The sequence below is a fragment of the Suricata suricatta genome, chromosome 7 (assembly GCF_006229205.1).
Source record: "Suricata suricatta isolate VVHF042 chromosome 7, meerkat_22Aug2017_6uvM2_HiC, whole genome shotgun sequence".
In the NCBI taxonomy this organism is placed as follows: domain Eukaryota; kingdom Metazoa; phylum Chordata; class Mammalia; order Carnivora; family Herpestidae; genus Suricata; species Suricata suricatta.
This window is the reverse complement of record NC_043706.1, coordinates 136,451,592-136,465,557: the sequence shown is the minus strand read 5'-3', so window position 1 is coordinate 136,465,557 and position 13,966 is coordinate 136,451,592. Positions and strand designations below refer to the sequence as shown.

At 43.3% G+C, this 13,966-nt stretch overlaps 1 protein-coding gene across 3 annotated transcripts in view; it reads right to left on the bottom strand.

The window, feature by feature from the left end:
* Positions 1–4,931: 4,931 nt before the first annotated feature.
* The window catches only part of GTF2H5 (general transcription factor IIH subunit 5), a 21,907-nt gene continuing 12,872 nt past the window's right edge, over positions 4,932–13,966 (bottom strand). Inside the window, exons 1-3 of one of the 3 annotated variants that reach the window (XM_029944159.1) lie at positions 13,771–13,914; positions 13,113–13,175; positions 4,932–5,389 (exon numbers count right to left, since the gene is read on the bottom strand). In XM_029944159.1, coding sequence (XP_029800019.1) covers positions 5,209–5,389; positions 13,113–13,147 — 216 coding nt within the window. In that variant the 5' untranslated portion in view covers positions 13,148–13,175; positions 13,771–13,914 and the 3' untranslated portion in view covers positions 4,932–5,208. Of the gene's footprint in view, positions 5,390–13,112; positions 13,176–13,502; positions 13,621–13,770; positions 13,915–13,966 lie in introns of those variants that run through there. The other 2 variants (XM_029944160.1, XM_029944161.1) reach the window with 2 other exon arrangements.

Genomic DNA, 13,966 nt, shown 5'->3' with positions numbered 1-13,966 from the left:
AGAACCGGAAGCAGGCTCCAGGCTCTGAGCTAGAGGTCAGCACAGAGCCTGACGTGGGGCTCGAACCCACGAACGTGAGATCTGACCTGAGCCGAAGCCGGAGGCTTAACCGACTGAGCCACCCAGGCGCCCCCAGAGTAGCTTTTAGACCAACCACCCAATAAGCCACAGTTAAAGGTTTAAATACTCATAGAACATTTGTTTTTAGACAAGGTAGCTTCTACTAAAATTTGCAAGATGCATTAATTGCAAATTATAGTTGTAAATACCATATGGTTTAATGTGTTTAATATGTATTTAGAGAACTAGTGGGGGAGGGGCAGAAAGAGAGGGAGACAGAGGATCCCAAGAGGGCTCTGTGCTGGCACCAGAGAGCCTGATGCAGGGCTTGAACTCATGGACCATGAGATCATGATCTGAGCCAAAGTGGTACACTTAACTGACACAGCCACCCAGGCGCCCTGGCTTTATGTGTTTCAGAAGACTAAAGACTAGCTCCTGCATTCCATGTCCTCTGTGAAGTTCATCCAAATTTCTGTGAATTCTCCAGAACGCTAAATGAATTTTGTTTACACATCTGTCATAGTTCTGCTTTGGCTGTTTTTCTAAGAAACTAAATTTCTCGATTTAACAAAATCGAAACGTCCAAAGACCTTGTGTAGGTGCGATGTTTCTGAGGGCCTTGGGGAGACACAGCACTATTCCCACTATGTAAACAAGTTAACACTGAATATTAGACTATTAGACGTGCCCGTAGAAAGACCCTGCCTGAGAAATGATATATTCACATAGCTTAATACTTTGTTTCATTAAAAAAATTCTGCTAGGTGGTAAATACCACATAAACAAAAGACTAAAATACCCTACAGGGAACTCATTAAGAGTGCCGCCATGACTTCCCTCAGTCCAACCCAACGGTCTAAATGCAGCTAACTACTGTCAGTAGTAAGATTCTGCAACTATCTGGGGAATCCGTTATTTAATTCGTGGATTTTAACCAAAGCTGGGTCCTTGCTGGACAGGCTCAGCCTTCTCCGTGGCAGTGGAAGGGAACAGCTATGCTGACAGATTAGCCTCCTAAAAACCAAGCAAGGCCCCCAAACAAAACCTGCTGAACATCTCTACTGCACACACGAGGCCGGGGCTTCTCAGCGCTGACTGCACACCAGAACCATCCGGGAAGCTTTTACCAAGTACTGATGTTTGGTTCCCATCCCAGAACAATTACTCTGAAAAGGGTGGTGGGGGCTGAGGACAGGTGTCAGGAGTTTTCGATATGCTCCCATGTAATTCTAGTGTGTTCAGGAAACCAGAAGAAAAACTTTCCTCCAAAACAGAAATGCGACTTCATATTTTAAATGAACGTGAAAGTAAAAAAGCAAGTGTCAACGCAGTGTGATCTCACTGGGACAGGGGAGTGGGGACTGTTCTTAGGTTCTTAGAAAAGGCCTGAAGAGCATCATCAAATTTTAAGCAGGGCTATTCCTGAGTGGTGGGATTATGGATGGATGACATTTTCTTCTTTTGCCTCCCTTTCCAATCTACCTGCAATGAATATGTATTGCTGGTTAAAAAAAAAAAAAGATAACTTCAATTAAAAGTAGATACCAGGGACCTTGTCCTCATTAAACAAAAACAGGCAGTGACAAGAAAAAAGAGAGCAATGTTAATCAAAATACAGCGACCAAGATAAAGTCCACGTGGGAAGAGGTAGGAAGCAGCTTTTCATTAAAGTAAAATCACGGTTAGTGACAGATTTGAAAAGCATTCCTGGAACAGAAGGGGGAAAAAAGCAACAGAATGATGACGAACCCTAGAAGTGTTCATCACAAAGAATTAGCTAATAGGTGTTTCTAAAGAAACAAACAGAGGCATGAAAGTTGTCAGAGAAAATTCATTCATTTAAGAACACCCTCCTCAAAGCAAAATAAACAAAGCACCTGAATTTTGAGAGAGCAGGAAGATTCCTGTATGCCAGGCAAAATACACAAGGGATATACACCCTGGTCAGGCTTTAAAATTTCAAAGAAAGAAACAATGCAGAGGGACAGAAAAAGGGAGAGAGATTAAGAAGGAGAGACAGCTAGAAAAAGAACAGTAAGTAAGGCAAAGAAAGTAGGAGAAAGGCTTTGAGAGAAAGCCACAAGTTTCAAGAAGAAAAAGTCATTTGAAAGAATAAATCCAAACTGGACTCAGTAAATGTCTGAAGCCAATGAGGAAAATGGTCCAGTTTTGATGGAAATGGATTATGACCCAGGAACTCTACACAAGACTCATCATTCAAACACCAAGGCAAAGAGAGGAAGGGCCTCGAAAGAGGACTTCAAACACTGCCACTTTGACCCCAGTCTGTACTTTCTCAAGTGCTGAAGTTCTTATTTCCAGCTTCTCTCTCAGCTCAAAGATCTGGCGGGCAAAGCATCCTGTGATGGGAACTGAAATGACCCCCCTCCCCCAACACCTGTCCTGACGCCAGCAAGCCACGCACGCCTGACTCCAAGACAGTGATCGAGCTGACCTTTACGCGCTTAAAGGTTCTCTCTCGTGCTCTTGCTTTCTCTCTCAAAAAAAGTATAACTCCGAATATTACAATTTTAATTAACATGGAAGACTCTATGACTGGTCACCTAACTTCGATCAGTTAAACTGACTCTTTTTTGCAGTTAAGAAAATTTAAGTGAATACTACCTTTTCACAATATGTAGCACTTTGTTTTTGAAAGACAGTAGTCAATTTCTCTACTACCAAGCAACTGCATCTCTTGTTCGGGACATCTAAAGTGTGCCAAATCAGGGGCGCCTGGGCGGCTCAGTGGGTTAAGTGTCCGACGTCAGCTCAGGTCATGAGCTCATGATTCGTGGGTTCGGGCCCCCTGTTGGGCTCTGTGCTGACAGCTCAGAGCCTGGAGCCTGCTTTGGAGTCTGTGTCTCCCTCTCTCTCTGCCCCTCCCCCACTCATTCTCTCCCTCTCTCTCTCAAAAATAAACATTAAAACAATTTAAAGTGTGCCAAATCAAATAAGGTTAATCAAATTCCAAGGAGAGTCTGTAAAATGTCACTTGGTTATTTCCTATTCCCTTGTAGTTGGACAGTCCATTAATCAGCAGCATGGAGGTTTCCTCGTGTCACAACGTCCCCCGTTTCTTACTGCCGTGTCCAGGGAGAGACATTTACCATTTGCCCCAATACTTTCCAATGAAATAAAAGCTTTCCTTCATGTAACACTCTTTGCAATGACTATCCAGTGTAGTTGGTTCCATATCTTTTAAAACTGGGATTCTAAGACAAGGTTTCATGTTCCTATAAAAGGTATTAGATGACAAGTGCCTGAGGTGTATTTGAAATGGATTTAAAGATGCCTGGAACACAAGGTTCAATAACATCACAGTACCACTAGAAACTCTGAAGAAATGTATTTTCTATTCAAGAAATTCTAGAAGCAAATGTACCAAAAATACCACAAAACTGTTTGCATCGTTAGGGATTGACTTGTATTGATGGGAATCATGGTGGACGTATAACAGCCCCCCCACCGGCTGGGGAATTACATTCGAAGACCCCTGGGGACGCCCAGCCAAGCCTGACGTATACTGTGTTTTCCCCCATATATACACATCGAGGATAATGTTTAATTAGAGGCACAGCACATTACTAACAATAAACATTAAAACAGAATAATAAACTATAATAACGGTTATGTGAATATGGTCTCTCTCTCAGAGTATCTCGCTGTACTGTCCTTACCCTCTTCCTCTCGTGGGCTCATGTGAGACGCTACGGTGCCCGCGTGACGAGATGAAGGGAGGCGAGGACACAGGCTTCGTGACACAGCATCAGGCTACAACTGACCTTTCTGAGGATAGTGAGGAGAATCATCTGCTTTGGGGCCTCAGTTGGAGGTGGAAAGGTGACACCGCGAATACAGGAGTGCCGAACAGTGGAAATGTCCAGCTGGCCTGAGTGAGTGACAATGGCCCGCGGGTGCTTTGAGTAAACATCCCATAGGAGGGGAGTGAACCAGGTTTGATAGGATTCCACACAGTGTCCCCAAAGTCCTTTTCTCTTTTGGAGAAGTCTCATGGCAGGGACCCATCCTGGTTAACACGGTCGTCAGGAAGGGAAGCGAAGCCCCTAGCACTGTGGCGGTCTCTGCCTCCCATCGATCACACAACTATACGCAGGGTATCTTAACCCAATCACGCCGCTTCCACAAGGCTGCTTCTACCTGCTCCTGCTTCCCTTTCTTTCTTTAAAATTGAGGTGTAGTGGACATAGGAAACTGGGGTTTAGGTGCATAACACAGTGAAGTGATAGTTACGTACATTACAAAGCGCTCACCACGGTGCGCCCGGGCATCACCCGTCACCATCCGAAGTTATTACCATAGTCCTGATTATGTTCCTCAGGCTGGCTCTCCCTGTAGTCCTTCTTTTTAAAATCGGTTTAAATAAGGATTCTCAGAGGGAAGAAGGCACAAATAAAACTGATATTTTTAAAACAAAAACACTTGCCCTGATGGGAAAGGAAAATGTGACCAAAATTTTGAACAAGGAAAAAGTAAAGCCTGCAAAGCCAACAGGTCCTGTTCTTACTTGGGTGTGTCTACCCCTCTGCACAACACTGTATTCTTAGGGAAATGCAAAGTGTAGTTTACATTAATGTTACACGGTTCTCCTCCCCATCTTCTTCACAACGGAGCCGGCCGATGCGCAGACATCACCTACAAGACATAAATACTGCCAAGGTCCCACCGTGGCACACGTATCCAAATAATCTGTGTAATTTCTAATTAGAACAGAACGAACCACACCCACACCACAAAACCCCACAATTACTAACAGGAACCAGTGAAACACACAGCTAGGCTAGATGGATAACTTAAAAGCATATTCCATCACCTTCTTAATGTATTAAAAAGGTAGGAAAACCAAATTTATATTAATATTTTAATGTAGGATAATAAAAGGCAAATTACAGACAAGCATTGAAGCTTCTTCTTCTTTTTTAAATTCTAGGGGTACGTGTTCTAAAAAAAAACAAAAACAGAACAAGAAAATCTGTTCAGGGGCATTTTTCTGAACGAACAACACAGTTTTTCCCATAACATGCGTCTAAGCAACTAAGTTGAATCTGTCACATAGGACACTGAACAGTGACAGTCTCTCACATTTGTGATTTATAATTCCTAAGTGGTCAATGTTGAATATATTCACTTCTGAGTAAGAGAAAAGGCATTTTGGTCCATTAATTCGCCCACTCGCTCCTGGAGGACATTAACCAACTCTGCTATAACGAAGACATGAGTGTCATCAATGTCTTGAATGATGAACTTTTTTCCGAGGGCATTGGATTCATCCAAGTACAGCAGGAACTGCTTCATGGCTGGGTCACTGCAGAGAAAACACATGAGATGAGATGCCTTTTGTCAAATTACACAGGAGCAACTCGAGTTGGGCACATAGAATTTTTAGGATGATTGGTAAGTTCTAAACTGTTAACTCAATCCCTCACTTCTTCTCAAGCATTAACGACCTGTAGACACAGCTCCATTTTAGAACTGTTGGTTCAAGTTTTAGACAAAGAGGCCAATGATAAGATTTTAAAATAGTTTGTTACTGACAAATGAAAAAGTACTGTTCAAAGCTTTGTAGGTAACAGGGCCTAAGAGCTCCCTTCATTGATTTCAAAAATGAACTTCCTTACTTGCCCGTGACCATTACTTTTAAGCCAAAGGAGGGGCGCCTGGGGGGCTCAGTCGGTTAAGCGTCCGGCTTCGGCTCAGGTCATGATCTCAGTTCATGGGTTCGAGCCCCGCGTCGGGCTCTGTGCTGACAGCTAGCTCAGAGCCTGGAGCCTGCTTCAGATTCTGTATCTCCCTCTCTCTCTGACCCTGCCCTGCTCGCACTGTCTCTCAAAAAATAAATTAAAAAAAAAAAAGCCAAAGGATTTTCACTACCTTGCCAGTGAAAAATTTATTTACAAAACCAGTTAAACAGTCACTTTGCAAAAGTGAGAACTGGATTCAGTCCCAGCTTTATCACTTACTTGTGTAACCTTAGTATGTAATTAATCTCCCAAAGCCTCAAAATGAGCCTATGGACCAGAACTGTTACAAAAATTAAAGAATAAGAATAATGCCAAGAATAGGGTCTGGCTTGCAGCAGGTACTCAAATAATTTTTCTTCCTTAAAATTCTAAACTTGGTAAGTCTGAACTATCATTCACAATCTTTATGGGAAATTCTACCCAGTTCTCCTGGAGAATACTGAGCTCAAAGAGATCCAAATTTAATTCTATTTATTTGTGGGCTAAAAAGTACGAGCCTGAGGGTCCCAGGGCAGGTAAAGACACGTGACTGAAGGGCGACAGCAGGGAGTGAGGGATGGAACAGAGCGGGGTCTTCCAGAAAGACAGTGTAACGGTCACGGATTTAAGCAGATACAGATAAATTGCACATTTCCAGGAATTCCCTAATTCTGACACAGATTAAGAAATTTTTGTAAAGCAGTTAATATGTCGTCCGTTGAACAATCTCACTGAGGTAAACAACTTACCAACGACTGAAACAAAAAAGTTAAGAAGGGCTTAAAGAGCAATTCTAGGGGCGCCCGGGTGGCTCCGCAGGCTGAGTATTCGACTGTGGCTCAGGTCAAAATCTCAAGGTTCATGGGTTTGCGCCCCGAGTCGGGCTCTGTGCTGGCAGCTGGGAGCCTGGAGCCTGTTTGGGATCCTGAGTCTCCCCGTCTCTCTGTCTCTCCCCTGCTCATGCTCTGTCTCTCTCTCTCTTTCTCTCTCTCTCTCTCTCAAAAATAAAAATAAACATTAAAAAGAAAAAAGCAATTCTAGAAGGAACGGGAGCAGGGCAGTAACACACAGCTGCAATTTCAGTGACAGAAGCGGAGTTGAGGACTAGGAAACCCAAAGAAAGCTTCAGGGTCTCTAACACTATTGCTTATAAAAGCTCTGTTGTTTCCCTAAGCTGTTCTTTGTCCATGCAAATAAAAGAGGACTCACTCGAGAATAGATAGGGTGAGGGACAGACGTCCTCTGCTCCCCCCACCCCTGCTCGGCAGCCAGGCCGCCTCCCTTCTCGCCTGCCGACCAGGGATGGGGAGACTCAGCTTCCTCTCTCGCACAGAGACGCTGGGGTCCATTTTACCCTCAGGGCCCACAAGAATCTCTTTCTTTTTGAGAGAGGCAGAGGAAGGAGAGACAGAATCCTAAGCAGGCTTGACACCCAGCATGGAGCCTGACATGGGGCTGGATCTCATGACCGTGAGATCAGGAACTGAGTCCACGTTGAGTCCGCTTGGTTGCCACAGACCTCAGTAGTTTCAATTAAAATCACTAGGAGGCTTCTCTGAAGGATAGTCTTCACACAACAGAACAATTGTTCTTTGTTGGCCCTTTAAAATAGATTTGGGGTCCAAATGTGATAGATTGCCTGGTTACTGCTCGAGCTGAGCGCATCACAGACGGCACCGATTTACTCTAGTAACTGGCTGCCGTGAGGTCTTAGAGCTAGCAAACGTTAAGTGGTTATAAAGACTAGGAGATCTCCAGAAATTTTCTAGATGAAATAAATTTACATTATTTCAACGAAGTGAACCCCAAACATCGGAAACGAAGAAGGGCCAGCAGAGCTCACATCTGTGCTTTGAATTAGCACGCTGGCGTTTTCAAAATCTTCGCCAGTTGCGAACCATCCCTACTTTAGCCAGTGGCTGTAACACCTGCATTGCATATTAGTTATTATTTTTCTCTAAATTGGTTTTAAATCAACTTTTAAGCTTAACCTCACCTGGTATGAATCATCAGTCATTCTGATGTGGTTTTTCCCCCTCAACTAAATTCAACTAGTCATATACAAACTAGTTTTGTGTCCTCCCCTCCCCCTTTTGTGCCCACTACAAATCATCTGGAACCCCAGCGGCATACTCCGCACCTGGGGAAACGCTGCTGACAAATGAGATACTTAGTCACTGGTCAGAGTGACACTGAAGTAACTATTTGTTATTAATTGCCTCAATTAAACTTTTTGAAAGGAAACAGAAGGCTGCGAATTTGAGACTGAATTCTCAAACATGTATCTAAAAATATAATTTGTAATGTTTCAAAAGGACACTCAAAGTTCAGGGGATCTTTGTGATGAAACACGGAGGGACTGGAATATCTTGCCTGAATAGAGGGTTATTCATTCTACTTTCTCATGAGGAGAGTCTATGGGAGGATCTGCTGGTACGAACAAAACAAAAAAACCCAAGTGCCCATACCTGGTTAAAAACCTGGGATCAGGGCTAGTGAGTAAGGGAAAAATGGTCTCTGCCCTGGAGAGGTGATGGGCAGATGTCAATCAACCTCCTACATAACCCGAGTATAAAACAGGATCCTAAAAAGTATTACAGCACAAAGTCTACTAGGATGATGCAGTTGGCTACACAACGGACCACACAGCCACCGGTCACCGGCACAAAACTGTTGGCACCGTCTATACCATCAGGGTAACAACACCGGCTCAATCAATGGTAAACGATCCTTCCTGATAATAATTATCTACAAGGTATAATTACTTAAAAATCCTATACTTGCAATGAGTAGGGTCTTAAGAGAAAGAAAGGGCCACCACAGGGGACATTACGCCAACCAGAATGACTGTCCCAAGTTCTCAATATGACATACAGGAGGTTTATTGTTAAAAAAGACACAAGATGCTAAAAAAAAAAAGAACTGGACTCAGCCAACCTCAAACAAAAGATGTATGATCTGTAACATCACCAGCCCTCTCCATGTCTTAGGGTCCGAGGTCCCTTCCGCTGCAGAATGTATCTAAAACACTTGGCTCATGGTGGGTACTCAAGTGAAGGGCAATGAAAATGCCAGGAGTTCTGGGGTGTGTGAAAGGATCTAGGTAGAAAGGTTCAAATGACCCACTTCTATCCCTATTAAAGGATCTGCTCTTACAAAAACGTTCTATTATTAACCTGTGAATATATCTATTATTCTAAGACCACACATGCACACGTCCTTCTACAAAACTTAACACAGTGTAACGCTTAGCTCTGTGTTAGGAGGACAGACTATGTGAGGCTTACTTACGAGGGTTCTGATATCAGAACACTGTGATTTATATAATCCCGTCTTAGCAACTGTGTAACCCTGAGCAGTTAAATTCCCTGTGCCTCAATTTCTGCATCTATAAAATGGGGATGATGATACCTATATCTCATAGTTGTTGTGAGAACGAATTAAATATTACACCAAGTGCTTAGTGCAGACCAGTAAATGCTCAGTGTTATTTCATGAAGGCATTCAGCCCTTTTAATTTAACATTATTATATAATATCATCATCCTAAATCACTTAAAATGTTTTCAAATATTTTAATAGCTATATTGTTTGATTATAAAACATGTCACAATGTTTTAAGTTTGTGATTCCAGTTAATACAGTCTAGTATTAGTTTCAGGTGTACGATCTAGTGACTCCACACTTCCATAGGACACCTGGTGCTCCTCACAAGCGCCTCCTTAATGCCCATCGCCAGCAATTTGTTCTCTGTAATTGAGTCCACATCTTGATTGTCTTTTTTTTCCCTTTTGCTCATTTGTTTCTTAAATTTCACATAGGAATGAAATCATACAGTATTTGTCTTTCTCTGACTTAATTCACTCAGTGTATCCACCTATCACTACAGAAGGGAATGAATGGTCTGAAACCATTATTCAGCTTAAAAAAAAAAACGCGAATTCAAATCTTTGCCTAGCATTCTCTTCCTCCCAATAAATTCTAAATAAATGAAACTTGGGAGGCCTGGGTGGCTCAGTCGGTTGAGCAGCTGACTAGCTCAGGTCTTGATCTTGCAGTTCATGGGTTCGAGCATCGGACTCTGCTGACAGCTCAGAGCCTGGAGCCTGCTGTGGAGTGTCTCCTTCTCTCTCTGCCCTTCCCCTGCTCACGCTGTCTCTCTGTCTCTCAAAAATAAATAAACATTAAAAAAAAATAAACTTTACAGGTCAACAAAAACTAAAATACAAAAACCCCATAAGAGAGAAATTAGGATTTATCAAAGCCAGGGGTGAAGATCAAACTTAAGAATTGGAAGAAACAGCAGGGGAAAACCAAAGAGCTGACTCCGTGCGCATGTGTATACCGTAGGACCCTGCAGACACTGCTTTTATGCAAACAGGCTTGAGAGACGCAATGTAAGAGAGCTCCCAGAGACCATCCGAATACATACCTGCCCATCCGGAGACCCACCTCAAAACATCCTTAGGCCCTTATGGAAGCGCTGATGCACAGGGGCACATGTACCTCAATGTTCATAGCAGCACTTTCAACAATAGTCAAATCATAAAAAGGGGCTACATATCCATCAACTGATAACTGGATCAAGAAGATGTGGTTTATCTATACAATGGAGTACTACACGGCAATGAGAAAGAATGAAATCTGGCCATTCGTAGCAACGTGGATGGACCTCGAGGGTGTCATGTTAAGTGAAGTAAGTCAGGCGGAGAAGGACAGATACCATACGTTGTCACCCATAGGTCTAACAGGAGAACCTAACAGAGGACCATGGGGGAGGGGAAGGGGGAAAAATAGTTGGGGAGAGGGAGGGAGGCAAACCAGGAGAGGCTCTTGAATCCTGAGAACAAGCTGAGGGCTGAAGGGGGAGGGGAAGAAGGGTGATGGGCCTGGAGGAGGGCACTTGTGGGGGTGAGCAATGGGTGTTATATGGAAACAATAGACATAATTACCAAACAAGGGAGAATTCCTTAGGTCCCCAAACCTCCTCATCTTCCCCCTTTAAAAACAGCCCTCACCCTCTGCTCCCTTACAGTGTATTCAGGAAACTTCTATCTCCTTTGTTCTGCCCAGGGTGAATTCTTTCCATCGCCTGCACCACTGGCTTCTACCTGCTTGTTGCCCCACATCCGGGCCTCCCATCTGACTGGACAGACACCACATTTAACACCATGGCCTCTGTGTTAAGAAACAGTAGCACTGAAAGACCAACCAGGAGAATGTTTCTGTTAATTATGAAAAAGTTTTTTTTTTTTTAAGTTTATTTATTTTGGGGGAGGGAGAGAGAGAGGAAAAACACACAAGTAGGGGAGGGGCAGAGAGAGAGAGGGAGATGGAGGATCAAGGCGGGCCTTGTGCTGACAGCAGACGGGCTCACACCGATGAACCATGAGACCATGACCTCAGACGCTTAACCAACCGAGCCACCCACGTGCCCCAATTATGACAAAGTTTTAACAAAAATACAATATAAAAAACTAGTTTAAAGGTATTTTCCAAAAGGAAACAGCACATTGTGGTTAGAACTTATGGGACCTAGATCCTGTCTCCTTGCTTTCCCCCGTGAACACAGCTCTCTTCTGAGTAGTTTATTCTCATCAACATAAATTCTATTCTCTCACATTAAAACCAAAATAACAAGAATCGGAGTCCCTTCCCATATCCCTCTTCAGCTCTCGGTCCAGTTCCCCATTCCTTTGCTCATTATCACAACAAAACTTCTCCGAAGAGTCTCCGCTTCCTCATCTTCCTTTCCCTTTTCATAGGACTCCAATCTGCCACCTAGCTCACATTTCCAGTACGACAGCTCTCATCTTAAAAATAAAATAAGAAATAAAAAAAGGTTGCCTGGGTGGCTCAGTCCGTTAAGGGTCTGGCTCTCGATTTAGGCTTATGTTATGATCCCACAGTCCTGAGACAGAACCCCAAGTAGGACTCCACACTGAGCGTCTTTGTCACTCTTTCCCCCTCAGCCTCTCCCCCACTGGTGTGCGCGTGCTCTCAAATAAATAAATAATGGATTAAGAAAGAAAAGACGAAAGAAAAATCGCGGACTTCTAGGGTCTTCACCTTATTCCATCTCTCAGGACCACCGGACTCAGGCCCACTCACCTTCACGAAATTCCCCTCACAAGCTTCCCTCTTAGTCACTGGCTCTTTTCTTCTGACCTGTGTTGTGTCTCCTCTATCCAAACATTAAATCGGCACTGCTCACTACTGAGAACCGGAACCGTCCCCAGCCTGTGAGATGGGCTGCAGAAAGTAACCTACATACGAGATTTTGAAGCTGCGATATGAAAAAAGACTAGCACAATTTTGAAATCGTAGCCCGAAGGTTGAAGATTTACAACAGGTTGAAACAGTTTGGAAACATTGGGTTAAATAAAATGTATTAATTTCACCTGTTTCAACTTACTCTTAATACGGCTAATAGAAAATTTAAGATGACCTATGTGGCTCCTAAGGCAGGACGAGGCTGCTTTCACGCCAGTAGCATCCCGGGGTTCGGCTTTGCTCCTCCTCCAGCCTTAACATCGCAAACGAGGGGAGACTAGCCAGGACTGGGGGAGGTTTTCAGACTGTGTGATAACAAGCACTATAAAGCTTGCTTTGGTATTCAATGCTGCTCATTAAGGATTCTAGTTTCTCCTTTGGAATGCACGCCTAGTTTAAGAAACCTTCAACTGACTTGATTTTCTTACTCTTTTTCAAGACCATAGTTTGTGAAGGTGAAGACTAAGCAGATCCTTAATTCCAGTCAACCCCTAAGATTGTTTTTCTAAAGATAGTTGTTTTTCTAAAGATAGTTGATCTAAAAAAATACTCTTTCCCTGGAGGCACCTTGGTAGCTCAGTTAAGCAGCTGACTTTGGCTGGGGTCATGATCTTGCAGTTTGTGGGTTTGAGCCCTGCATAGGGCTCTGTGCTGACAGCTCAGAGCCTGGAGCCTGCTTCAGATTCTGTGTCTCCCTCTCTCTCTCTGCCTCTTCCCCACTTGCACTCCGAGTCTCTCAGAAATAAACATTAAAAAAAAGCTAAAAAAAAAAAAAAAAAAAAAACTTCCCCTGACCAAAACGTGTTGGAAATAATGCCAATTACACCACTGGACAGAGACATTGAAATCTGGCACAAGAAAGAAAGATACCAACAAAATCTGTTCCACTTGTTATATGAAAAAAATGAAGTTAAGAAAACTCAAAGGCTTGATTCATTTAGATCTTAAAACCAAAGAAAAACAGGGATTTTAGAGGTGGTATACATAAAGATTCAACATGGAGGTTTAAATTTCATGAAGTATCAAAACTACTAACCATTCTATCAGCACTCCTTTCAAGACGTTGACCATCTTTTCCCAGTCAGAAGGTGCAGAAGACCTTTAAAATGCGAATAAAAGATAAGGTGACAATAAATTAAAAGAGCAGCGACTTCAGTATACTTTGCGTATTTGCCTCTGAAATGAGGCAAAATGTTAAGTGTCAGATTAAAGAGTTAAGTCTATGAAAAACACAGAGCTAACATTAACAAGACATATAGCTAATCTGATTTTTAACAAAATTAAAAGGAATCTATTGGAATATTAATGCAGAAATCTTGCAAATGCTACCCGAATCCGTCCTAAACCAAGTAAGCCACCTAACTAACTATACGCCCACGTGCCCAAAGCAGGTTTAGAACATTAGTCACAAGATTTCTATTCCCACCTAGGCTAATGATAGAAGATCCTGGGAGGCAGGAATCACGGAATGGTAGCTCTAAAAGAGATGGTGAGGCTGACCATCTCGCTTCACAGATGAGATGGGCGAAGGGACTAAGCCATACCTCCCGGATTAAAATAAAGAGAGAAAGAGAGAAGCCAGGTCACCAGATTGTGTTTTTTTTTTTAACCAACTAAATCAGTTCCCCAAGGATCTGCCACGCGGCAGATGCCAACTGAATCCTTAAACTTTCACACGGGGCGCGAGCCATTACCTCCCCTAAAGAAATCCACGGTTCAATTACGGCGGGACAGCCTCCAGGCCTCTTCAGGCAGGGCCCCGAGAGGGTGCAGGACACCGCCCTGTATCCCAGCACTTGCGGACCGACTTCTGAGTCTTTTCTCTCCCCTCCCCTCTTCCCCGGGGACCCCTCGTTCTTCTACGCACCCCACTTTCCCCTCTCGCTGGAA